The 25716-nt window shown below is 34.6% G+C and overlaps 6 protein-coding genes across 6 annotated transcripts; all 6 read right to left on the reverse strand.

The window, feature by feature from the left end:
- Positions 1-890: 890 nt before the first annotated feature.
- LOC111518557 (protein toll-like) lies at positions 891-1819 on the reverse strand. Its single transcript, XM_023175721.1, has 3 exons — positions 1777-1819; positions 1003-1688; positions 891-896 (listed from the first exon to the last, which is right to left on the reverse strand). The coding sequence occupies exons 1-3, from the start codon at positions 1817-1819 to the stop codon at positions 891-893; spliced, it is 735 nt and encodes a 244-aa protein (XP_023031489.1).
- Positions 1820-8650: 6831 nt separating this feature from the next.
- LOC6642669 (UDP-glycosyltransferase UGT5) lies at positions 8651-10031 on the reverse strand. Its single transcript, XM_023175722.1, has 2 exons — positions 9613-10031; positions 8651-9548 (listed from the first exon to the last, which is right to left on the reverse strand). Exons 1-2 carry the CDS (start codon positions 10029-10031, stop codon positions 8651-8653), a joined length of 1317 nt encoding a protein of 438 aa, XP_023031490.1.
- Positions 10032-15660: 5629 nt separating this feature from the next.
- LOC6642670 (UDP-glycosyltransferase UGT5) lies at positions 15661-16663 on the reverse strand. Its single transcript, XM_047010479.1, has 2 exons — positions 15837-16663; positions 15661-15664 (listed from the first exon to the last, which is right to left on the reverse strand). Exons 1-2 carry the CDS (start codon positions 16661-16663, stop codon positions 15661-15663), a joined length of 831 nt encoding a protein of 276 aa, XP_046866435.1.
- Positions 16664-18396: 1733 nt separating this feature from the next.
- On the reverse strand, positions 18397-20150 carry LOC6642671 (UDP-glycosyltransferase UGT5). The gene is made up of 2 exons (XM_002065263.4): positions 19444-20150; positions 18397-19376 (listed from the first exon to the last, which is right to left on the reverse strand). Exons 1-2 carry the CDS (start codon positions 20148-20150, stop codon positions 18455-18457), a joined length of 1629 nt encoding a protein of 542 aa, XP_002065299.4. The 3' UTR covers positions 18397-18454.
- A 1266-nt stretch (positions 20151-21416) lies between these two features.
- LOC6642672 (UDP-glycosyltransferase UGT5) lies at positions 21417-23392 on the reverse strand. Its single transcript, XM_002065264.2, has 3 exons — positions 23387-23392; positions 22398-23116; positions 21417-22335 (listed from the first exon to the last, which is right to left on the reverse strand). The coding sequence occupies exons 1-3, from the start codon at positions 23390-23392 to the stop codon at positions 21417-21419; spliced, it is 1644 nt and encodes a 547-aa protein (XP_002065300.2).
- Positions 23393-23859: 467 nt separating this feature from the next.
- On the reverse strand, positions 23860-25486 carry LOC26530106 (UDP-glycosyltransferase UGT5). Its single transcript, XM_015178503.2, has 2 exons — positions 24813-25486; positions 23860-24757 (listed from the first exon to the last, which is right to left on the reverse strand). The coding sequence occupies exons 1-2, from the start codon at positions 25484-25486 to the stop codon at positions 23860-23862; spliced, it is 1572 nt and encodes a 523-aa protein (XP_015033989.2).
- Positions 25487-25716: the final 230 nt, after the last annotated feature.

A 25716-nucleotide genomic window follows, 5' to 3' on the forward strand; every position in this document is an offset into this window, starting at 1 on the left:
CCTCAGGTAAGTATTTATGGCCAAATAACGTCTAAGTTCACCGTCGAGATCGTCAAAATTCTCAACATCGGGATAAACGATTACAATTAAACGCTTACATCTGTCCATCGAGGTGGCCTGCAATGCCATTCGAAACTCCAATCGACCCCAAACAGAATTCAGAAAGTGTTTTGTCATTAGGATAATGGTACGTTTTGAGTCCTCTACGGATGTGCAAATGAGATCGGGTATCGGTGAGCCGGGAAGGAAGTTTCGTTCATAGAAACAAAGTTTGAATTTATGTGGTCCTTTTTCCAGTATCCTTACATATTCCTCAACATAGTGCGAGTCCTTATGACAGTAGGCCAGAAACGCATCAAACTTTTTCTTCTTGTCCATCTCTTTTCGTACAGAATATACCATAAATACATTTTTCTCATAAAACCACATTTGAATAAACTTCCGATTGTAGATCACGGAATTCATTGCGATGGCAAATATGAATAACAAAACGAATGCTGCCACATAATAGGGAATAACCGAGGGACAAACATCTCTTTCTTCAATGCTGACCGTCTTTACCATAGTTTGTGATTCGGATTTCCAGCATTTCACTTGATTTAGATCATCTATATTATCAGCGAATATTTTAATTAATCGGAGAAAGTGTTTCTGCTTGCACTTGCAAATCCATTGATTTCCTGATATTAGTAGACTGAGTGGGCTATTGGCATACTTTTCAATGAGTGAGTCCACGAATTGTGGACTTAATGTTTCGAAACTATTATTTCTAATGTCCAAGTAGGTAATATTATTGAAATCTGGAATGTTTATTGTTCTGAGTTGATTTCCCTTGAATCGTAGTGATAATTTAAAGTAATATGGTAATTTAGGATAGTTGGATATGATTTCTAGTCCTTTATTCGTACAATTGATATCAAGAGTTATTGGGTTATCGGTTAAGCAACAAACGCAATTCTTTGGGCAATCTCCTTTAATATTGTAATTCTTTAATGCACTCACATACACTTTCGGTTCATGTTGTCTTAGAAAAATTAGAAATTCGCTAGAATTGCAATAACAATGCCAAGGATTACCAGACATTTGAATGGTGAGGTCACCGAAAGTTAAACGATATTCAAGAAACTGAATTACTTTGTCATCAAGAGTCGTTAGTTGGTTATTTCGGATGTCCAAGTAGCGTATTTTGGCAGGCAATTGTTCGAGAAATAAATGGGTGAGTTGATTGTTAGACAAGTGCAATTCCAATAGTTTTGGATTCCATAGAGAGTTGTTTGGAAGACTTTTTAAGTTGTTATTGTTCAATCTTAGTGATGAATTACCAATTGCTATAACTTTCAGATTTGGTAATTCAGATAATGACTGATTACTACAATCGATGTAGTAAACTTTATCGTCGAAGTAACAGATGCAATTTTTAGGACAAGGAGTGTGATGAGATTGTGATGCTAAAGCGTTCTTGACAAAGACATTATCACTTGATGTAGACAACTGACTTGTTAAATCTTTCAAAGTATCTGCTGTCAGTGTATTATTCCGGAGATCCAAATGTGCCAGTTCTAAAGGCAGTTGATCCATGCTCAATCTGGTTAAATAGTTGCTGGTTAGGTAAAGTTCTTTAACTCTCGTGTATCCTGGGACCGGGTGGTTGGGCAATTTTCTTAGTTTATTTTTTTCAAAATGAAGAACTAGATAGCCAAAAATTGGAATTGGCAAATCTGGAATCTCATACAAACCAGCTCCCGTGCAGCTGACAATGAATCTTAGTTCACTTACATAGTCTTCCACCTGCCATCCGTCGGGTAATATCCCCCAGCATCTTCTGCAACCTTTTGGGCAACGTATTCCATTAATGCCCAGGGTGAAAGTACAATTTACTGCCCCATCGCTGTCTGTTTTTGGACATATAAAGGCCTTTAAATTGTTGTTGGGTATGTAGGAATCTGAAGTTAGATTTCTCAACGCAACTAATATAAGTTTTTTGTAGTCTTGCAGGTATCTCAGATCGAATTTCGTGTGGATACATACATGAAGTACTTCCAAATTACTTTGCAGAGTGGAAGATCTGTAATGGAGCATATTTCGAAATAATTTGCTAAATAGTATTTAATTGGAACTTACAATAGAATTGATTGATTGAAAGCGGTAACATTCTCGAAAACCAATTTTTTTAAATTTATTAAATCTTGAAATGTTGTTGAGCTCGGAATTTCCAATTTAAGTGAGTTGAATTCCAGCAATGATAAATTACTTTTATCTTGAAATATGTTTTCAAAAAGTGATAACAGACCGTCATTCCCATTTATAAATATTGACTTCAAATCGTTTCCGAGTTTCATTATATAAAGATTGCAAATATGACTACATAATATCTCTTCACCATACAAATATAAATGAACATCTTTTGGACCACTCGTATAGGCATTCAATATTTTTTCCTCAACTTGTATATAGTTTGAAAAGTTGTTGTAAAATTTATTAATTCCGATCAAACCAAGACGTTTGAGATATTGAAAGCCTGTATTAAAACTACTCGGATTATCGTTAAGTACAGTAACTATATTCAGTGTGTCATTTGTTGAGCCTAAATCAATGAGATTGTCCAATTTAAAGTTGGCACCAACAGAAATACTCAATGATGAATTCTTTAAACTCAATATATAATTATCAGTTCGTATAACGTTTTCAAATGGCTTACACCATTTATCACCAATTTTGCGATTATTGTCTTTACATTTTCCCGCACAATATATTTCACAGTAATTTTCTTTGAAATAGACTAAACTTTTAGTTTCGTTTATGTTTAGTAGAGTTAAGCAAAAAATGTAAAACGGCTTGAGAAACATTTTGACTCACTCTTTGACGATCTTAAATCATACTGAATCAATGCCAAAAATTAATAATAATTTTAAACCCAAACTCCGAAAACGAATTATAGTTCCTTAGGGATTACAATTTACCATGCAATCCATAAGGTGAAATGGCATATTTAATTCGACAAAGTTTCGTACGTCTCCATGAACATCGATAATAGACTATTAAGCTTAGAGCTACCAGTTTAAAATTGAACATTTAAACTAAGACAATTAAAACCAAAGGGCCGGGGCTAAATTCGACCGCGTCAAAGTTTATATACCCTTGCAACTTTTTTGTATACCCTTGCCGTCAAAGTGAAGAAACGTTTTATCTAAAAAGGCTATTGTTTGCGAAAGAACGGCCTACAATCTTAGCATAGGAAATAACGAAGATATTGATCAAAGTCACTGTGTTCCACCGATCGTTCCTATGGGAGCTATATGATATAGTCAGTCACCCGATCTTGATCAAATTTGGCACAGTCGCTTATTTGTGTAATAAACTCTCTAATATTAAATTTTACGACAATAGCTCTGAAAATAACGAAGCTATTGAGAAAAGTCATTGTTCGTGACTTTGCCGTTTGTATGGGAGATATATGATATAGTGGTACGATCCGGCTGAATCCGAGATATACAACCCCTGCAGTATATACAAGCCTACATGCTAAATTTTGCGTTGATCTAGACGGACGGGCGGGCATGGCTATATGAACTCGTCTTGTCATGCTGATCAAGAATATATGTATATACTTTATATGGTCGGATGCTTCATTCTATGCGTTGCACACTTCTGATTAAAATTAATATACCCGTTTTGCAAGGGTATAAAAAGGAAGTTAGCTGCTGTGATGTCATAAGAATTTGAAGTATTTGTTTTACTTGGTAAATGGTATCATGAAGTCGGTGAGACTTACTTATTTCAGTCGCCAATCGATTTGAAAAAAAAATAAATCAAATTTGATTGGATTATTAAAAGCCTTCAAGGTCACTTCTATAGAAATTCTTATAAAACTGCTGAGATGTTTGTACCGCATAGAATGAGATGTTTCTGACCCCATATGAACCATATATGTTCATGATCAGCGAGAGACCGTCTATCTAAGAGAACTTATTCAAAACTGGGCAAACCTTTTTGAGGGCGAACTGGTATATTAAAGTCGCCAAAATGTATGTAACAGTCAGAAGGAAGCTTTTCCGACCCCATAAAGTATATATATTCCTGTTCAGCATCAACAGCCGAGACGATATATGCGCAAATTTTTTATGTGTAAACATTTTGCCACGCCTATATTTTTACAAGCACTGGCAACTAAGGCCTTTGGCTTACACGAAAACTACATCTATACACTAGCCTAAAACTCGAACCCGGATGCTAATATTAATATTTATATTATACCTATATATAGATAGTCTCATATAATATGTACTTTATACAGAGAAACCAATTTATTTAACCAAATTACTTGCCCAGAAGGCCAATGAAAAAAATCACAACAAATTTTGAGTAAATATTCATATATTGTACACTGGCTTTGAAAAATTTTCTGCCCTGTTGAACAAATCTTTTTTAGTGCATTTTGTTTTAAGTTTTCTTATTGTTTGAATGATTTTCTGAACATTTTACATTTCCAATCTATCAGCAAGATCAATGTTAGCTACCATTGCCCATAAAATCCTGAATGTAACTCAAATAAAAAATAAAAAAAAAAAAAAAACAAACCATCAACAAACCTCTCTCTCGCCTCTTGTGTAAGCAAATGTTGTCGTAAAAACGTCTTTAAAACACACAAACAGAAACTAAAATTGAAGTAAAAGATCAATGGAAACGCCAGTCCGGCGTTAATTAAAAACCAAAACCGAATTTGTTAAAGGCAAAACCCCATAAAAAACGAACTGGCATCTCTTAACAAAAAATATAAAGCCAAAGGAGAACCAAAGCCAAAAGAAAACGAAGAGTTGCAGCTACTTGGAAGAAGTTTTATGGGGCCACTTCATGTGTCTGCATTCGGAGGTTATTCAAGTAAATTTATTAGCTCATTAGACTTTATAGTTGGTGGGCATGTTAACATGGCCAAGCTGATGTTAAGTGTGGTGTTGCTGGTGGCGATGGAAATTGGGAAAATATTTTCCATGGGCTAAGGGCAAAAAGGAATTGTATGTAGTAATCTGCAAATAAAATTTGCACTTTCACTTAACCTAAATTTGTTTGATTTTATTTGGTTTTTCTTTTTCTGGGGTTCTTTTCAAAAGGGGAAAAAAGTCAAGAAAGGGAGAGAAAAAGAAAGAGTGAGAGAGCAGCTTAACTTTCTTTTTGTCCATCTCAAGCCGGACAAACAATTTGGTTAAAGCAAATCGAGTAAATTTTTGCATTTCTTTCATTGCAATTCGGTTGCGGCTTATTCATTAAAAGTTGTTCCAGTTGCCCGTTTTCAATTAAAGTTAAAGCGCCTCAAGCTAGGCAATGCATTGATTATATTGCAAATTAGGTTATGCTCTCTCTCTCTCTCTCTTTTTTTCTATCTGTCACCCTATTTTTCTATCTCCCTTTCCGTTTGGCATTGAGACGGAAATCGTTTGGCCAAGCAATTAGAGAAACTGTCAAAAAAACAAATTCAATAGAAAAATACTTCTTGATTACTTATCTATCTTTAACCCTTCAGAGACCAACAAATTTCCATGTCAAAATTGTCAAATGTTTTAAATCACTAAATCGACAGTGAACAACAAAAGGGAATTTCGGGTAGACTGGGTGGGAGGAGGAGATGATGTTAAAGGAAGCTGCTGTTGCAGTTGCACCCATGTCACTTGACAGCTTAGCGCATAATTAAATAACATTTCCAACCTTTAGCCATTCATTCCTTCTTTTTTTTTGACATTTGTCGCCTCTTTAAAATTTAAATGTCACAAATGATTTTTGTTTTCTTACCATCAGCTTCAAGCCAAAAATGCAACATAAAATGTAGGAGTGTGTTTGTGTATTTTAAATCGATTTAAATATTTGTTGCTTTTATTGTTCTTGCTCACTGTTGAGTGGCAAAAAGTATCGACTTACAAACAAGACAAGTTGAGGGCACACCGGTTTCAAATGTCATTTCAAATGCCAATGGGGGGAAGAGGTATAAAAGGAAATAAACCACCGCCAGGGCTTTAACATTTTTGTTTGATTTCATTTAATAAACAAATTTTGTTTCAATATTCCATTAGGCAACTAGATAATAAACAAACTTCTATGATTCTGCAGTAGTATTCGAACTTTAGGAAAAATTACTAAATCGATCCACTGAAGCATAGATATTATTTCGTTATTCAAATTGTACAATCAAAGTAAGGAGTAACCAAATTACAAAAATCAAAAGAGACGGTTTGAGATAAATGAATTTTTGTCTAGAATCACCACACACGGGTTTTGAGATATCAACAAACAACATTGAAAAGCAGACAAAATCTATGAATCAAATGTTAGATACTCAATTTTAAAATGAAATGAAATTAAAAATCACAATTATGTAATTTAGATTGTAGATTTTTGTTTTGTGAAATTTTTGACCACCACGTTTTGAATTTCATCCAACTTCAACTGCTAAGTTAACGCAACAAGCTAAAATTTTGAAAACAGCCTTTAGCGTTGTTAAGAAAAGATTAAGCAAAGAATTATTAAAGAAAAAGAGCATTCCAATTCATTTGAATTGGAGTTTTGGAGACATATTTTTATCCAAGAATTGTTAAATAATTAAAGAATAAATTTAAAATGTCTGACTTATTTCCTTGATGTGACCTAAATTCTTATTGCTTTCGGTTTCTATATTAAAATTGTTTGTATATTAGGATTCTTTTTGACCCGCTTTTTAGTTGCAAGCATATATTCAAAGTTTCTAGTGTATCTACAATTTTTATCCATAATCTTCTTAAAAGTTGCAAATTATTACTCGTTATCTATCGTTTTTTTCAAAAACTTGTTTCAAAAACGTTCTCTCTCTCTCTTATTTAAACAAATTCTTGACTGTTTAACTTTGAAGAGTAAAAATAACCCAACAGGAAAATGCTATAAAATGGCATGACCTTTTTCCCTCGCTATCCCTATGAGAAACAATCTACAAAGTGGCACCTACAGTGAGACATCTAATTCCCCTAGAAATTCATTCTTTACCATTCTAAGTGAAGCAATGGACCATTAAATAATTATACTAATGCGCCCACATCAAAATTTATGACTTCTGACACTTGGCGAAAAAAAAAATAGAAATAGAAAAGAAAAAGAAAAGCAAGTTGCTTGTGCTCTTCAAAATGCCGCCAAAATGTCATAATCTGCGACATATGCCACAAGACAAAAACATCAGCCAATAAAAAAAGAAACGCTCAACGAAAACTGTGTGGCCACAAATAACAAATGAAAACGGAAGCTGACAATTGACGCTCAGCCAGGGCAGACGTCCAGAAGTCAGGGAAAAACTTGTAATCAACCAAAAAAATAAAAGAAAAGAAGCCAAAAAACACGACAACACACACACACAAACACATAAGAAAGGACACAAAGGCCTTTTGAAAAATGACATTCCAACCATGCACGGACTGCCTGATGGTGACGATGATGAGAATGATGATGAGGATGCGAATGATGGCGCTCTCTGGCAAAAAGGGCCAGGAAAATCCTCTTTCTTTTTCTCATCATTCTTTCTTAAAGTCAATTACATAATTACTTGAAAGCAGTTTTAGCTACCTGCTGCTGGCTGGCGGTCCTGGTTGTCCTTTTTTCCTTTTTCTGTTTCTTATGGTTTTTGTTTTAGTTGTGTTGTGTGTGACCTTTGACCTAACTGGGACAACCAAGTGGCATGTGTGTGGGCTCTCCTACCGTACCTAAGCCCATTTCTTTCTCAGCCTAATGACGCCTAAATGTGACCTTTCCTTAACTCCTCTCAATGGGAAAATTTATGCGATCAAAATTTGTCGGCTGAAGAAAAAACTAAAAAAGAGGCGAACACCAAAATGAAAATTATGACCCTAGGCAGCTTGCTCAATTTATATAGCCCATTTTATAGTTTTTACGGCGCCCCTTGTAGCCTAACCAAATGGATCACAAAACTAAGGTATGGAACGGTCAATGAGACCACAGGTGCTGCGGTTTACTATTGGCGGGGGACTTGTCTCTCCAATGCGCCGAAATTAAATGAAATTCTCTCACTAAAGGTATAATAGTTTCTTTTTAACTATTGTCATGTAAGAAATGTTTAAAAAATACAAAAAAGTCTTCTTAAGAATGATTTATATCATGATGGTTTTTTTTTTTTTTTTTGACAATAAATCTATTTGAAATATTGCTAAAATTGATATAAAAAAATACTTTTAGTTTCCAGGTAAACATTTAATTAAGCTAATCGGATCCAAAACAGCCTTAAGGTACATAAATTTGGTATCAAACGAACAGGAAAGACCACGAGTAAGACCTTGCGACTTAGCGATTTGTTTTTTAGTTAAAGATTAAAAATGTGTTAGTTGAACGAAAAGTTTGGTTGAATATAAATTGACGTTTTGAATCTAGGAAAACATTTTCGACTGGGACTGGTCTGTATCTTCCATGTGTATAGCGATGAAGACTTTGAATTACTAGCATCTTAATGAATTGACCTTATTATAAGTCGTTACGCCAGATTCCTTTGATTATTGTAGTGTCTCAACTTGTTTTGAAGTGAGGTAAATGTAATAATAGATATGCCAAATTTTCCCAAATACAATGACTAATCTTTTCATTTTCTTCACCTCTTTATTCTTTTATATACTGGTTAATAGAATTTTCATTATTTTTTCTTGACTTTTTCAATTTTTTTAATTTTTATAAAAAAAAATTTAATGAGATAGTAGTTGAGATATAAAACAAAAGCTACCAGAATCCCCAGTAATCCATAAACATCCAAATTATTGGCAGCTATAAAGTCCATGTGCATCAAAGGACTTTGCAAATGCTTCGCACCATGATATCTCAGGACATACTCAGTCCAATAAAGCACAGTTTGTCGAGCAGTTAGCGGTCGATCTCTATAAAGTTTTGAGAAGTTTTCCACATTTTGTTTGTACTGGGGATTCTGCAAAATCTCATTGATAGTATTTAGAAAAGTCTCCTCTTCCAACTCCGACAATTTTAAGCTTAAGCCAAATCCTTGTTTGACCATTGAGCCAGAATTTCCTTGTTGATCACCAAACATGGGTAAAGCCAACATTGGTTTGCCATGATAAGAAGCCTCAACGATGCTTCCCCTGCCCGCATGAGTGATGAATAATTTGATATTCGGATGGGCCAATATATCATCTTGGGGTAACCATTTGGAATACAATATATTCGAGGAATTCCCTGGTATGTGCTCCAATTTATCCCACTTCCAGATGACTTTCAATTTAAGTTTTGATAGAATACTGAACATTTTTTTTACGGTATCTGATTGTAAGTGATCAGATTGAATGTTGGAACCTAAACTCAAGAGGATAGCTCCTTCTCTGGCATCATCTAGAAATTCAGCAATATTTTTTGGTAAGGGATCTGGTGTGTCCTTGATTTGTATGCCTCCAATTTCAATTACTCCTGGCAGATTGGGTCTAATTGGTCCTTCACTTAGAACATGAGAATTGAAGAACATTAACGAAATATTCTTTGTTAAATCTTCGAATCGGGGCATCGTAGGATCATCACCATAAAGAAATCTAGAAAATAAATGTATAAGTTTTAGCGTATGTTTAATTTATTACTGAGTATTATTATACTCACTGGTAACGCTTTTTATTTTCAACGTTTTCTATCGCATCCCATAAACGGTATCCCCAGCTCATGGCAAGAGTCTTGATCCGTTGTGAAAATGTCATAATCGCACCCTTTTCTACTCCCATATTCATGGAAGGAACATAGGACAACTCGCGGGGATTGGCCACGATGCTGCCGAAGAATTCAAAAGGTTGCAGCGGCGTAATTGAAACTATTGGAGTTTTTAGTTTATGAGCCAAACCGAGTTGAAAGTTATTCGTTAGGTAAGGGGATATTACCAAATCAAATTTGTTTCCCTTGTTCTCGTATAAATCAGTAACTCGCGGATCCTTGAGAGCATCAAACATTAATGCTATCACGAACTTAATGTATTTGAATCCTCGTAGATAAATTCCCAAAACGACTCTGTTATCGGTCGTGCCCATATTGCCAAAAATATGCTTCAAATGTCTACGATCCTCTTCTGGCAAAGGTATATATATCACATTTATGTTTTTATGCTTAATAGTTGGCTCCAAAGTTGTCAAAACTGTCACATTATGTCCATTTTCAGCCAAAATCTTTGCCACCGACATATGCACTATCAAGTGTGACGGCATGGGACAGGTGAAAATTCCCAAAATATTGGCACATTGGCTGATGGAGATCCACCCCAGGAATAGAACAAGAACTCCCTTCATCACGTTAGCAGCTTTTGGCTTAAACTGACTAAAAAACTGAGTGCTCAGTCAAACATATGCATTGAAAAGCTTATGTATCTTATCAAAGGGGACCAGCAACGAGTAATTCTTTACCGTATCTTTCCAGTAAGTAAGATGGCTGATAAAGTAAATATTATCATTATAAAGAAGTAATTCAAGAATAAAATTTTGCAGTATTAGTATATTATTTATTTATTAAACCAAACGGTACAAGTACATATTGTTGCCAAATTCATAGATACGGTAATATCACTAACCATAAAATACATAGATGGGACAAACGTACGAATTTTTGATAGCAAACGCCAGTCTAGCCATTGAACCCCAGAGAACTACGGCAAAAACCTGAAAGTTCGTACTCTCAATGAGAGCGTTAAGTGGGGAGAGGGCTAAGCAGCTAACACTTATAAGAACATTTACTATATGGGAAATATACATTTTAAATTATTCTATAGTTGGTTTATGTAGAGTATCTCCAGTTTGTCATCTCACCGAAATTTAGTTTTACATCTTTGCATATTTTTTACAGCCCATGGTCATTCGTTTTGGCTTTTTGTTGGCCACAAAACTTTCAACTTTTAGCGCCACAAGTTGTCACCATTTGGGTTTTTTTTTGGTAAAAGTCATAAAATCATTTAAATAAACAAACCAAATGGTCGGTCCAGAGTATAAAGTGTGAGATGGGTGGGGGATCAGTTGAGTTTTCCCAGAGTTAAGCGGCATTTCTGTTTTTTTTTTTTTTCTTTATTATCTTTTTGTCGTGCCTCCTGTTGGCGGTATTTATTTACGGCTTTCATGTTATTGACTGGGGTTCGAGACCTCAAAAGCCACGCCCCCTGCAGACTGCATCTGGACAATACGTGCAGTATTGTAACATATAAAATTTGCATTAAAATTACTTTGATTACAAATTGGTTCGGCGTCGAATGGGTAACGTAAAAATAAACCAAAAAAATGTTCCATCAACCAACGCATTGAACAAATCCCCTTGTATTGCTGATGCTTTTCCTGCTGATTGTTTTTTTTTAACAATTTTTTTTTCAACTTTTTGTTTAACGTATTTATGCTGGAATATTGTATTTTTAAGGATTATTGATTTTATTTGCCAACTATTTTTTGGTGAAAATCACAGAGAGAGGGATCATAGATGAGAGAAAAAGAGACACAGTGTCAAATGGATTTCATTTGAAAAAACATTTGTTCCCAAAGTGTTGGCCAAATAGTAAAAAATAAATATTTGTCATATTTAATTATGTTAAAATGTTGTAAATTTTCTTGTCACAACACAGCTTAGTGAAGTAAAGTTTATTTTAAATCCTTAAAAAGAAAACATTAACAAAATGCGTTCAATTAAAACAAACTTTAACATTTATAGCAATGCTGAGATTTTATTGAAAATATAATGAATCTACCAACTTTCTTTTTTATCAATGAAGAGAAATCTTAATCACCTACATTTGCTACAAAAAATGCATTCTGGAAAAAAAGATTAATTTCAAATTTATTTTAAAGCATCCTAATAGAAGAAAATCTTAGACGAGGATTGAACACCTTAGAAAATTTAAGCATGGACGGATCTAGAAAATATTCTCCTATTAAAAAATAAATTGTCGGTTGACTAATTTAAATAATTTTGCGATAAAAGTATAAGAATTGATAGGCATTGTACGACCACCTTGAAGAGTCACTACTTGTAGATTTAAAGTACCGAACCAAGTTCAAAATAATTTAAAATACTGTAATTTAGGGAGACTCGGACTCCCTCCTGATTCGTCTATGTTTTTTAATAAAATATACGACCATTGCATGATATTTTTAACTGAAATTCGCATTATTCTCTTTCAACAGTTTCAATCTGATCTGATCTGATGGAAAAAATAGATAATGCTTTAAAGTGAATCAGTCAAACTAAGCACATTTCTTATTATTCACAGCATTCGCCATATTCTAGAATATATTATCTTTTAACATTTGTATACAATCGAAAATATCTCAAAAGAATAAACTTACAACTAATATTATGATGTGTGCCAAATTCAACAGTTTTGGCCAAAACTTTTCCTGCCAATAATTCGCACATGGAAACATGAATCTATTTGCAATTCACCTAGTTAAGCTTTAAGCATATTTTGCTAATAAAATAGTTATCTTCCTTTATCGAAACACAAAAACCTCAAACCCAAAATCCCACACCGCTAAACCTCCACAAAAACCTCAAACCAACAAAAACAAACCCGATTCCCACCCAACATTTTGGACCACTTTGATCCACAAAAACCAAACGATGCAATTTTCAATGCATAATTCATTTGCCAACAAATTGATTGGAATGTTTATGCGATTTCATAGAATTTCAATTTACGCAGCAACAAATTTGAATTACCTACAAAACACACTACTACCCTATTGCATTCCCCAAAAACAAATCGAAATGCATTGCAATGCAATTGCAAAGTGGTTTTTTTGCTTTTTATTTTCCCTTTTTTTTTGGAGTTGAAAAACTCAAACAATGGAAAATTGAAAATCACCAACCAAGCGTCGCCATAATTTACCACATTTGCCATTTAAAACTAATTTGAAATTGTAGAAAAATTGATTCTCTAGTTTTACTCTAAACCACGCCCTTGCCAACGCACTTATTGTTAGTGCATGGGATGGATAGAGAGTGTGCAAAAGGAAGGAACCGTAACCGCATCAGGATGCCTTTCCCACGCAAAATCCATTTAAGTTGACTGTTGTCCATCGTTCGTTCCCATCGTTAAATGTTTCAATTTTGTTCCCCTGTAAGTAATTGCAATTGCACTTTGGGTGGGACACGTGCGGGGTGCAAATTGCATGAACTTACTGATTGAGACATAAGAGTTGGCACAGTAGACTACGCAGTCCTGATATCAGTTACGCATTATCCATGAGCCACTTGAGGTTAGGTAGGGGGTAGGTTACGCTCTGTCATCATTGTTCCCCTGCGGCTTTATGAATTATGCGTCCTCTGCCGTATTTCCATTCCCCCTTCTTTTCCCAACAAAAAACCATCATTTTTTTTTTTTTTTTGGTAAGGCACTTGAAAAGGTATTCATGGATTTGTTTGCACAGGATCATATAGGGATCGTTCCTCTTTTTTTTGTTATTCCAAATTTAATTAAACAAACTGCCAACAATGACGCATTTTATCTTTGGTTCAATGTAAATATCGATATAGGGAAGAAAACTAGTTTTTCCCCTTTAAGAACAGGGTTGTAGTTTGAATAGAGATTTCTCATATGCCTGAGGTGCCACTGAAGTGGCACATTATGCCATTAAATAAATTAAAACTAGATAAATATTTTAACAAAGAACTCGAATTTGTATGACCATGCAATAAAAAAGTTGGAACAAATACGAGGGCTGCTACTTTAATTTGAAAAGTAATCAACATTCATTGTGAGCGGCAAAACTTATGAATTTTTCTGGAACAAAAAGGTTGGAAATGAATTCCCATCAAAGGTATTTTACAGAATTTTTGAAGCCTAAATCAATAATTGGTAATATGTATAATATATGTAGACATTTTGGGATTATGTAACTAAGCCAACTTTTATTCAAAATGCATCTTAGAATCTGTTAGATTTCTTAACTTTACACGAAAAGACTTCGCATACTTGTTCCATTTTATATTTTCGAATCTTATCAAACTTAGTTTTTAAATCGACCTCGAAACCAGTTAATCATTGATCAGTACAAAGAATTTTTTTTTAATTTTGCAAATTATTTCAAATACTGCGGCAATTACTTTGTAGCTTGTATTAACGTCCAGAAGAAGGAGAACGACTCAGCGATTGATGACGTCCTCAATGTGAATAGCCTTCAAGTCTTGGCTTCTAATTTGAGTGACCCATTTCAATTATATTCCATTAAGTGTGCAATTAAGTTTCCGCTGTTTGTTATTAAATGTCTGACTTTAAATGACTTAAACAAGGTTAGGCAAATGTCAAAAAAACTTTTTCGATACATTAGTCATACTAGTTTTGTGCATTGTTAAATTGTGTGGATTTGTGCCGAATATTCGCCATTTGCGGGAATTGTTGATTTACTCCTTTCAATCATAGAATACTACTGCTAAAGCGCATCGGAATAAGCAAAAAGTATAAGGAGCAGAACGTGAAGTTAAGCGGAATCAAACTTTCTAATCGTATCGAATTTGGACCGTTCAGAATGGAAGAAGGCTAGAAACCTTTTAATACGCTAAAAAGAAGGAGCTGCTCGATGAAAATCCATCCATATAATCCATTCCAACCCAAAAGATTTTGTGCCTAGGGAATGATTTAAAGGGCAGAAACTTAAATACAGTTTCGTTTATATTAAAATAACAGCTGGAACTTAATATTCCAAAATTAATGACTGCAATCATAACTGGTAATTTCAGTGTAAAAAATGCCATGAAAAAAACCTTCATACACATCAATACCAAAGTAATTATAAACAAAGAATGTAACTATTAACGAATTGAAAGGCTATCAAACATTTCACTTTATACAAATACAGTGTAAAACTCTATGTATTTATAAAAATATAAAACATTTTTTATACATCTTAATATTCTAGTTGTATCCATCATCAAATGAACATATTATTTGCACACTTTTACAGCATTCGTTTTGTATCTGTTTTTCTTTTTGGCTGGGAATGAGAAGTTTGAAACCCATTTTCATATTTCCATTTGCCACTTTCACATTTTAACAAAGAATATTCTTTCATTACGCAGAAATCAAATACATATGTATTTGCACTACTAAATAAATATTTTAAAAATGGAACAGCAAAAATTTCTACCGTGTTCCTTTTCTGTTTGGAATTCACATATGCTACTGATGAAATTTATTAATAAAATTTTTTTGGTGTAACAACTTTTAGAGCAATTAATACGAGTATGAGTCGCTCACTCGACTCATTGGCAGCTTTTTCCCCTAACCATGTCCATGGTTTGGCTCTTGCCCATAGATGACTGAAATATTTTGCTGCCATTGGAAACGAATCTCCCCTGCGTTTGCCACTTTTGCATTTGCTATTTCAATTGAAATTTCTTTATTGCAAAATGGTTCACTTTTTTTGGGTTTTTTGTTTTCCAAGCCGTTTGGGTAGTTTGAAGAATTTCCATTTGGTTGCTGAAAAACATAGACTAGACAATGAATCTCCATTTGGCAATGAAGAGAGAAACTATTCGATGTATTTTTGTAATAAAGTTGCCAAAATATGTCGACAGAAAAAGTTTTGTGTATTGTTGGGGTATGAAGAAGAAATAAACGATGAAAGGTAGAGTAAAGTGGAAGGCACAAGATTGTAAGGTATAAAAGAGGAAGTTATCCTGGATGGCCCTTTAGCTTTTAAGAATGGATTGTTAAAATAAATTGTTACAATATTGGTTTAAATAGTCAATTCAACTATTATATTTACATTTATTTATAGAACTATGTCGTTTTTGTTTTAATTACAATTCTAATTCGTTTCTTGATTTCAACAACTACAGATTTTTTAAACCATTTTCTAACTAACAATCGAATTACAAATTGTATAAACAATATATTGACAACTAAAATACTTAGAAATATGCCAAAAATATCTAAATTATTAGCTTCAATAAAACTCATATGTACGATAGGACTTTGTAAATGTTTTGCACCGTGATGCCTTAAAACATATTCAGTCCAATAGAGAACAGTTTCACGGGCTGTTAATGGACGATCTCTATATAGACGGGAGAAGTTTTCCACACTTTGCGTGTACTTGGGATTATCTAGGACCTCATTTAAACGATCTTTGAAAAGTGTTTCTTCAAATTTGATCATTTCTAAGCTTAAACCGAAACCCAAGTTAACCATTACCGCAGCATTATACGGTTGATCGGCGAATACGGGAAGAGCCAACATGGGTTTGCCATGATACTGTGACTCAATGATGCCTCCTTTGCCCGCGTGGGTGATGAACAATTTGATATTGGGATGGGCTAAAATGTCATCTTGTGGCAACCACTTGGAGAACATGATATTTGACGAGTTTCCAGGGATATTTTCCATTTCATCCCATTTCCAGATAACATTTTGTTTAAGTCCTGATAGAACACGATACATGCTAGTAACTACCTCTTGACTCAGATGGCTACTGCGAACATTCGAACCCAAACTAAAGAGTATAGCTCCATGTTTGGAATTGTCCAAAAAATTGGCAATATCATTTGGTAAAGGATCGGGTTGATCTTTAACCTGTATGCCACCAATTTCAATTATGCCAGGCAGATTCGGTCGTATAGGTCCTTCGCTTAGCGAATGTGAATTAAAGAATATAAGGGAAACATTTTTAGTTAGATCTTCATATTTTGGCATCTCTGAATCATGTCCATAAAGTAACCTTTAAATAAAAATTCAATTAAAATGGGGCTACAAATTTTGTCTCAATTTAAAGACAACTTACTCATATTTTTTCTTGTTACTCATATGCTGTTTGATCATGAATATTCTGAGCAGCCAACTCATACAGATATTGTGCAATCGTTGAGAAAAATTCATAAATTGTCCTTGTTCGACTGCTACATTCACTGTGGGTACATAAGATAACTCTCTGGGATTACCAATTAAAGATCCTACAAAATCAAAGGGCTGAGCTGGTAGTGAAAGTATAATCGGAACATTTAGCTTATGAGCCAAACCCAATTCATGATTATTCATGAAATATTCGCCAAAGTATAAATCAAATTTGTTTGCCTTATTCTCATAGAGATCCTTAACTCTCGGATCATTGAGAGTATCAAACATTTTCTTGTAAACAAATTGCATGGCCTTCATATTTAACCATATCAATGATATAATATTTTGATCAGCAAGTTGAGACATTTCCAAATAAGTTGCACTCATCCGCTGTTCCTCTGCCGCATTCAATGGAACGTGAATAACATTGAAATCCTTATGTCTTATGGGGGGCTTCAGACTTGTAACAATCGTTACATTATGTCCATTATCAGCCAACACTCTCATCTCGGATAGTTCCACAATTAAATGTGAAGGACTCAGACATGTAAATACACCAAGAATATTTGCACACTGTGCAATTTGTATAAACACAAAAATTACACAAACTGTTTGTAAAACTAGAAACATGATGCCAGTTCAAAATATTTCAACTAACTGAAATTGTAGATTAAGGCTGGAATCTTATATAGCCTCTTATCTTCCAGTTATATGTGTCTAGCAAGTCGGCTACTTTTTTGTTGCCAGCTAATCCATTATCAAGAAACTATATACAATATCGCGAAACTTTATGAGAACATTGATCTTGATGCATTTTCCTTTATGCGAGGGTAGACTTAAGAGTTTTTTGTAATAACTCATAGACTCTTTAAATTTTTAACAGCGCTTAAAATATGTTTTTGTTGTATATATTATCTAAATAGTATTGAAATTGGTCCATCATTGGCTTTTTGGAATCTTGATTAGCTATTAAACTGGGCTAAGTATTTCCTTCTTTTCATTATAGTATGATGAAAACATTCTCGCTAATGAATCTTAATCAATTTTTAAATATTTTATGTTCCTGATATTACTTCTAGCATAAGCATAATACTTCATAATTAGCCCTGTTCTCACTTCCGGGTGCAATCAAGTATATCCGATGTGGATGTTATGAAATGAAAAGAAAATGTCAACTTCCTATGCGATCCATAAATATGAATATGCCAAGTAATAAGCTAACAAATCTCTAATAAAATTATTAAATCTATTTCTAATGCATCTTTTAGGTTGATTTTCATGAGAACACAAAGTAAACCTTGCTAATATTTCTTGGAATGACTCTCGTTCGTAGATCAGCGACCCCCCACAAAATAAAAATTACTCTCTTTATTAGACTTGGTCGAGCTCACGTATGCACCCTTGATCTTGTTTTCATTCGTCATTAAACTGATCGCTTTATTATACATAAAGTAACTTTTGTGATGGAAATTTTATAAATTATTTTTTAATCTACCCTCGTTTATTTACCTTCACTCACTTATCTTAGAATCAGCACTTGATTGATAACTTAAACTACAATCGCACTGAAACACAAACACAAACAAAAGCAGTTTGTTATTAATTTCTTTTATTTCTCTTATCAATTAAGTCATTTTAATGTTTTTGTACTCAGTTTCGCTTAACTTTCACTTTTTGTTGGGCAGACTTAGATGTCTTTGTCTTACATTTGCCATATAGCCAAATAATTGAAATTTTTGTTGTATAAAAACTAATTAAAAGTACAACCAATATTAAGGCATAAATATCCAAATTATTGGCAGCTATAAAGTTCATATGAACTACTGGGCTTTGCAAGTGCTTTGCTCCATGATGTCTAATTACATATTCGGTCCAATATATTACACTCTCACGTGCTGTTAAAGGACGATCACGATAGAGTGATGAAAATTTTGTAACTTTCTGGGTATATTTTGGATTTTCCAGAACTTCGATTAAGCTGTCATAAAACTGTTGCTCCTCAAGCGTCAAAAGACTTAGACTGAGACCAAAATGTTGAGAAACCATAACTGCAGCGTTGGCAGGTTGATCTCCAAAAACTGGCAGAGCCAACATGGGTTTGCCATGATACTGTGCTTCTGTAATGCTTCCTTTGCCAGCATGAGTGATGAATAATTTTATATTCGGATGGGCAAGAACATCATCCTGGGGCACCCACTTAGAGTAGAGTATATTATCTGACTTGCCGGGTGTATTATCCAAATCTTCCCATTTCCAGATTATACGTTGCTTCAGCTTTGATAAGACTTTGAACATTATTTGCATAGTGTCGGCTTTAATGTGAGATCCCTTTATGTTGCTACCCAAACTTAGAAGGATTGCTCCATTTGTGGCATTTCCAATGAATTCCTTTATGTTTTGGGGTAAAGGATCTGGTTGATCTTTGACCTGAATGCCGCCCACTTCAATAACTCCAGGAACATTGGGTCGTATTGGTCCTTCGCTGGGAGCATGTGAGGCAAAAAACACCAGAGATATATTTTTGTTTAGATCCGCATAATCAGGAAAACTTGCATCATCGCCAACGAGTTTGCTATAAAAAAAATGCACAGAAATATAATTTACCTACATCGTTTGAAGTTCTTTATTATTATACTCACTAATAGTTTTGTTCGTTTGTCTTATCTACGAAAAACATGAATCCATTTACGCCCAAGCTAGTAAATATATTTGCAAATCGTTTTCCAAATGTCTGCTCTCCTTCATTAGCAGATGCATATTGGGCAGAAACATAGGACAATTCTTTGGGATTTCCCAACATACGACCAGCCGTTATATCCGAGGGCGGATTGCAAACTTGCACAATCAATGGTACTTTCAATTTATGAGCAATGGCCATTGGAGAGCTATTCATAAAGTAACCCACAATGACTAGATCGAAGTTATTATCTTTGTTCTCATATAGATTTCGCACAAGTGGATCTGTCAAAGTCCCCGCAACTTTATTGAATATAAAACTTACTTTTTTAAATGAACGAAACATGGACAGAACCACATTCGAATTATCAGTTTTGGCCATATCGCCGAATAGAGAACTCAACATTTGTTTATCTTCTTCGGAGATTTCAACTTGTATATGATTGATATTCGTATGATCAATGGGAATCGGTGACTTGAGCGTTGTCACAACAGTCACATTATGTCCCCTGTCGTATAAAATTCTAGCCATCGACATTTGTATAACCAAATGTGATGGACTTATGCTTGTGAATAAACACAATATATTTGCTCCATGTATTCCGCCGATGAGGATAAAACAGGTAACTATACCCAAAAGAGTAAATAAAGTTCCGTTGGCTCGGGCCATCTTTCAGCTTTAAGTATTAAATGTAAACTGAATTCAATCAGCCAACATGGTTTCCTCGTTAGCGATAAGTGTCTATGAAAATGTTGAGTATCACGATTAGTCTGGGTATTGATAAGCTTTGTTTTTTGCCTATTCATTGCTGCAGATGAATTTTTATGCCCTTACCAAAAGGGTATATAAATTTTTGATAAATGAAACATATGTTCTTCTTATATTTTTTCGCCCTTGAGTCTAAGTGTAATGAGCGTTTATACATATAGTAGCCAATATTTTCCACAGTAGCTCTGATTGATGGAATTGAAGAAATCGACACTAACCAGCATGCTGATCAAGAATATAAACATATTGATAGGGAGAATAGAAAAACGCTCCCTTTTTGCATCAAAATAGCTGATTAATTTTCTATGTACTTTTATCCGGCGAAGGCTACACTTTCTCTATACTTGTGTATTTCGTAAACTTGTATATTTCGGATTCACCCAGAACGTTCGACTATATCATCTAGTTTCCCTAGAAATTATCGCTCGAATCAATTACATTCTTATCTTGAATTTCATTTACTTTCATACGATGTGGCTAAAACCTGGACAAGATTTAACTACGATATTGTATAGCTTTCTTATAATTAAATTTTTGATCAACAACTTTATTTTTCAAGTGTATTTTTTAAGATTGATTATACCTATTTATGACATTATAAAAATCAGAATACCGTACGATAAAAATGGGCTTCCTTAAGCGATAATGGGTCCCACCCCTTTTATTGAGATTTATAAATTAAACATTGAAGGTAAAACTCTTACCCTGAATTAATGTATGGCCCATGGTCATCAAGGTGAGACGGGCCACCAAAATACCTCGTATTTGCTTTGATTGCAGGAATCTAATATAGAACTAACAAGACCCAATTGTATTAGTCATAGTAATAAGCGAAATAATACAACATATTGTCTATGAGTTAGGCTAACCTATAACAAATCATGCTTATCTCTTTAAAAACAAGCAACAATATATAAATATAATAATACATGTTAAAATGCCCCCACGTTGCCACCGAAACATTTACTATCAGTGGTCGCTTAGGCCTACGCTTTATATTCTGACTGATATGTCTTATCTGCCATTGAGCCTTACGCAATAATTTAACATGCGCCAAACATTTCCGTAAATATTTCCCACGCTTTATCGCTAAAAGAACAACAAAATAGCCATGTCATATTATGACACATTTATAAACAATTAATATTAAAAAATCTACATATACGTTTACTTAGTCTTGACTTTTATTTTTTTTGCCAACATCGATGACTTGCTCTTAAACTTTCTGACGGCAAATGTCAACATGATCTTGGTTAACCATAAACTGATTAAACTGATCAGTAGGAATAAGGCAAAAATATCCAAATTGTTGGCAGATATAAAGTCCATATGTACCAAAGGACTCTGTATGTGCTTTGCCCCATGATGCCTTATCACATATTCAGACCAATAGAGAACAGTTTGTCTGGCAGACAAAGGACGATCTCGAAACAGATTCGAGAAAGTTTGAACACTTGTGGTATACTTTGGATTCTCAAGCAACTCAATGATAGCACTGTGAAATTCATCCGCCTGCAGTTCGAGCAATTTAAGACTTAAACCAAATCCATGGCTAACCATAGTTTGGGCATTGGTGGGTTGATCTGCAAAGACTGGAAGAGCCAACATGGGCTTGCCATGATACTGTGACTCAACGACGCCTCCTTTGCCCGCATGTGTGATAAATAATTTAGTATTAGGATGGGCCAAAATGTCGTCTTGTGGTAACCATTTGGAGTAGAGTATATTGGAGGATTCTCCGGGTGTTTGTTCAAGATTCTCCCATTTCCAGATGACATTCTGCTTGAGATTCGACAATACCTTGAACATGTTTTGCACAATTTCTGGTTTCAGATGATCTCCTTTCACATTTGAGCCCAAACTTAAAAGTATAGCTCCATGGGTGGCATTATTTAAGAACTGTTCAATGTCTTTGGGTAAAGGATCTGGCTTGTCTTTGACTTGTATGCCTCCAATTTCCACGAAAGCTGGCACATTTGGTCTTATGGGTCCTTCACTAAGTCCATGAGTGGCAATAAACATTAGGGAAACATTTTTATTGAGATCCGCATATTTGGGCATAGATGGATCGTCTCCATACAGCTCCCTGTGAACAAAATAAAAAGTAATTCTAATGTATTGGACATAAGCGATTCAATTACTACTTACAAGTAACGCCTTTCATTCTCCCATTCGAAGACTATAAACCAAATTGTTTGAACTACGGTTAAAGCAAATGTATACAATCGTTGGCCAAAAGTCATCGTCTCTCCCGTCTTCACTACAGTGTACATTGCCGGAACGTATGACAGCTCTAAGGGATTGCCTACTAAAGTGTTAAGTATTCCAAAAGGTTGCGCCGAAAATGATATTATTAAAGGAGCCTTGAGTTTGTGAGCTACACCGAATTGATAATTGTTCACAAAATATCCACTTATGACCAAATCAAATTTATTATCCTTGTTCTCATACAGATCTTTCACTCTTTGATCCTTTAACACTTCAAACATAATCTGTAAACTGTTTCTCATAAATTTTGAACTATGCAACAACATTCCAATAAAGGATGTGCTATCACCTTGAACCATAGCCGCATAGCCTTCGTTTATTTGACGTTCCGCTTCTTTATTTATCGGAATGCGTACAACGGTAAAATTTTCATGGTTCACGGGAAGTTTCGCACAAGTTATAATCGTTACATTGTGACCATTGTCGGCCAATACTTTTGCCTCCGAAAGGTGAACAATATTATGCGAAGGGCTTGGACTGGTAAATATGCCCAAAATATTGGCACCTTGCGCAGAACCCACGACAATGAAGACGACAAGCGTCAGCAAAAAAGTATTTCTGATCACCATGGCAAAGTCTTTTAAACAACTATCGGCTAACTAAAACGAGCAAGAAGCTTTTTATACTTTTTCAAGAGTTTGCTTATCAGCACTTATAATGGATAGATTAAAATTACGATTCCATCGTCTAGTTGTGATAAAGCAATTGGCTCACAAAATCTATCAACGACGAACTAATCACGAAAAACGACCGATAACAACACCTTCAGTTTCATGATCAGTCTTAAGGCTTTGCATAGTTTTGGGCACATTTTCGAGTAAAATTAATTTAAATTAATATTTTAATCTTAATACTCTTTACAGTAGTACCTCCATAGTGTCACCGTGACGACTTTAAATTTTTATGAAACGATTGATTAGAAAGTAAAAAACACTCTAACCATTTTAATCAGCATGACATTTCTGTAGGTTGAATTTATGATTACTATATGAGCGATTAAGAACGTGAACGTAAAGTTTGGTTGAATTGAAGTTGAATTTTTGAATCTAGGAAAATATTATCGGCTGGGATTGGTCGGTATCTCCCATGTGTATAGCGACGAAGACTTTGAAAATTACTAGCATCGTCTGATCTTAATAATTCATAAAATTGACGAAAACCTTCCCATAAATTATCTCAAACATTTTGCGGCAGATTTCTTTGATTATTGTAGTGTCTCAACTTTTTCTGAGACGAGGTTAATATAACAATAGACATGCCAAATTTATTCCCAAATACAATGAGTAATCTTCTCATTTTCCTCGCCTCTTTATTTTTTGATATATGTCAACAAGAATTTTAATTAATTTTTCTTGACTTTTGCAATTTTTGTAATTTTTCTGAAAATAAATTTAATGAGATAGTACTTGAGATATAAAACAAAAGCTACCAGAATCCCCAGTAATCCATAAACATCCAAATTATTGGCAGCTATAAAGTCCATGTGCATCAAAGGACTTTGTAAATGCTTCGCACCATGATATCTCATGACATACTCAGTCCAATAGATCACACTTTGTCGAGCAGTTAGCGGACGATCTCTATAAAGTTTTGAGAAGTTTTCCACATTTTCTTTGTATTGAGAATTCTGCAAAATCTCATTGATAGTATTTTGAAATGTCTTCTCTTTCAACTCCAACAATTTGAGGCTTAATCCAAATCCTTGTTTGACCATTGAGCCAGCATTTCCCTGTTGATCACCAAACATGGGTAAAGCCAACATTGGTTTGCCATGATAAGAAGCCTCAGAGATGCCTCCCCTGCCCGCATGAGTGATGAATAATTTGATATTCGGATGGGCCAATATATCATCTTGGGGTAACCATTTGGAATACAATATATTCGAGGAATTTCCAGGTATGTGCTCCAATTTATCCCACTTCCAGATGACTTTCAATTTAAGTTTTGATAGAACACTGAACATTTTTTGTACGACATCTGATTTTAAATGATCAGATTGAATGTTGGATCCTAAACTCAAGAGGATAGCCCCTTCCTTGGCATTATCTAGAAATTCAGCTATATTTTTTGGTAAGGGATCCGGAGTGTCTTTGATTTGTATGCCTCCAATTTCAATTACTCCTGGCAGATTGGGTCTAATTGGTCCTTCACTGAGAGCATGAGAGTTGAAGAATATCAACGAAATATTTTTATTTAAATCTTCAAAGCGAGGCATTGTAGGATCATCACCATAAAGATATCTACAAAATAAAAACATTAGGCTTACACTTACTAAGTTTAAATTTCGAAACTCACTTATAACGTTTTTTATTTTCAATATTTTCCAAGCCATTCCAAATAGTATGCCCCACGCTCATGGCAAGAGTCTTGATCCGTTGTGAAAATGTCATAATCTCACCTTTTTCTACTCCTACATTCATGGCGGGAACATAAGACAACTCTCGGGGATTGCCCACTGCGACACCAAGAAACTCGAACGGTTGTACAGGCAAAATTCCAATCACTGGGGCTTTTAATTTATGGACCAAACCCATTTGATAGTTATTGATTAGCATACCAGATAATATTAAATCGAATTTGTTTCCCTTATTCTCATACAAGTCCTTAACTCGCGGATCCTTGAGAGCATCAAACATTTTTGCTATCGCGAACGCAATGTATTTGAATCCTCGTAGAAATATTCCCAAAACGCTACCGTTATCGGTCTTGCCCATATTGCCAAAAATATGCTTCAGTTGTTTCCCATCCTCTTCTGGCAAAGGAATTTGTATCACATTAATGTTTTTATGCTTAATAGTTGGCTCCAAAGTTGTCAAAACTGTCACATTATGTCCATTTTCAGCCAAAATCTTTGCCACCGACATATGCACTATTAAGTGTGATGGCATGGGACATGTGAAAATTCCCAAAATATTGGCACTTTGGCTGATGGAGATCCACCCCAGGAATAAAACAAGAACTCCCTTCATTACGTTGGCAACTTTTGGCTTAAACTGAGGAAAAAGATGAATGCTCAGTCAAACATATGCACTGAAAATCATATCTTATCAACGCCACGAATTCTTCATCTGTATCTTTCCATTAAACGAGATGGCTGATAATGTTTATAAGATTTATCTCTCTTTCGTCGTAAAACTTTCGGTATATAGCCATAGTGTCTGCCACAAGTTGTTGTCATTTGCAGAGGGCATACCAAAGT

Source organism: Drosophila willistoni (genome assembly GCF_018902025.1).
Source record: "Drosophila willistoni isolate 14030-0811.24 chromosome 2R unlocalized genomic scaffold, UCI_dwil_1.1 Seg167, whole genome shotgun sequence".
In the NCBI taxonomy this organism is placed as follows: Eukaryota; Metazoa; Arthropoda; class Insecta; order Diptera; family Drosophilidae; genus Drosophila; species Drosophila willistoni.

Coding starts and splice junctions, on each gene's coding strand:
- LOC111518557 (XM_023175721.1), bottom strand. CDS start 1,819: ATGCTGGGGGATATTACCCGACGGATGGCAGGTGGAAGACTAT. Junction 1,689..1,776: donor GATGGCAGGTGGAAGACTAT/GTAAGTGAACTA, acceptor TTGGCTATCTAG/TTCTTCATTTTGAAAAAAAT.
- LOC6642669 (XM_023175722.1), bottom strand. CDS start 10,031: ATGGGCACGACCGATAACAGAGTCGTTTTGGGAATTTATCTACGAGGA. Junction 9,549..9,612: donor GAAAATAAAAAGCGTTACCA/GTGAGTATAATA, acceptor TTTATTTTCTAG/ATTTCTTTATGGTGATGATC.
- LOC6642670 (XM_047010479.1), bottom strand. CDS start 16,663: ATGCCAAAATATGAAGATCTAACTAAAAATGTTTCCCTTATATTCTTT.
- LOC6642671 (XM_002065263.4), bottom strand. CDS start 20,150: ATGGCCCGAGCCAACGGAACTTTATTTACTCTTTTGGGTATAGTTACC. Junction 19,377..19,443: donor ACAAACGAACAAAACTATTA/GTGAGTATAATA, acceptor TTTTTTTTATAG/CAAACTCGTTGGCGATGATG.
- LOC6642672 (XM_002065264.2), bottom strand. Junction 22,336..22,397: donor GAGAATGAAAGGCGTTACTT/GTAAGTAGTAAT, acceptor TTTTGTTCACAG/GGAGCTGTATGGAGACGATC.
- LOC26530106 (XM_015178503.2), bottom strand. CDS start 25,486: ATGAAGGGAGTTCTTGTTTTATTCCTGGGGTGGATCTCCATCAGCCAA. Junction 24,758..24,812: donor GAAAATAAAAAACGTTATAA/GTGAGTTTCGAA, acceptor TTTATTTTGTAG/ATATCTTTATGGTGATGATC.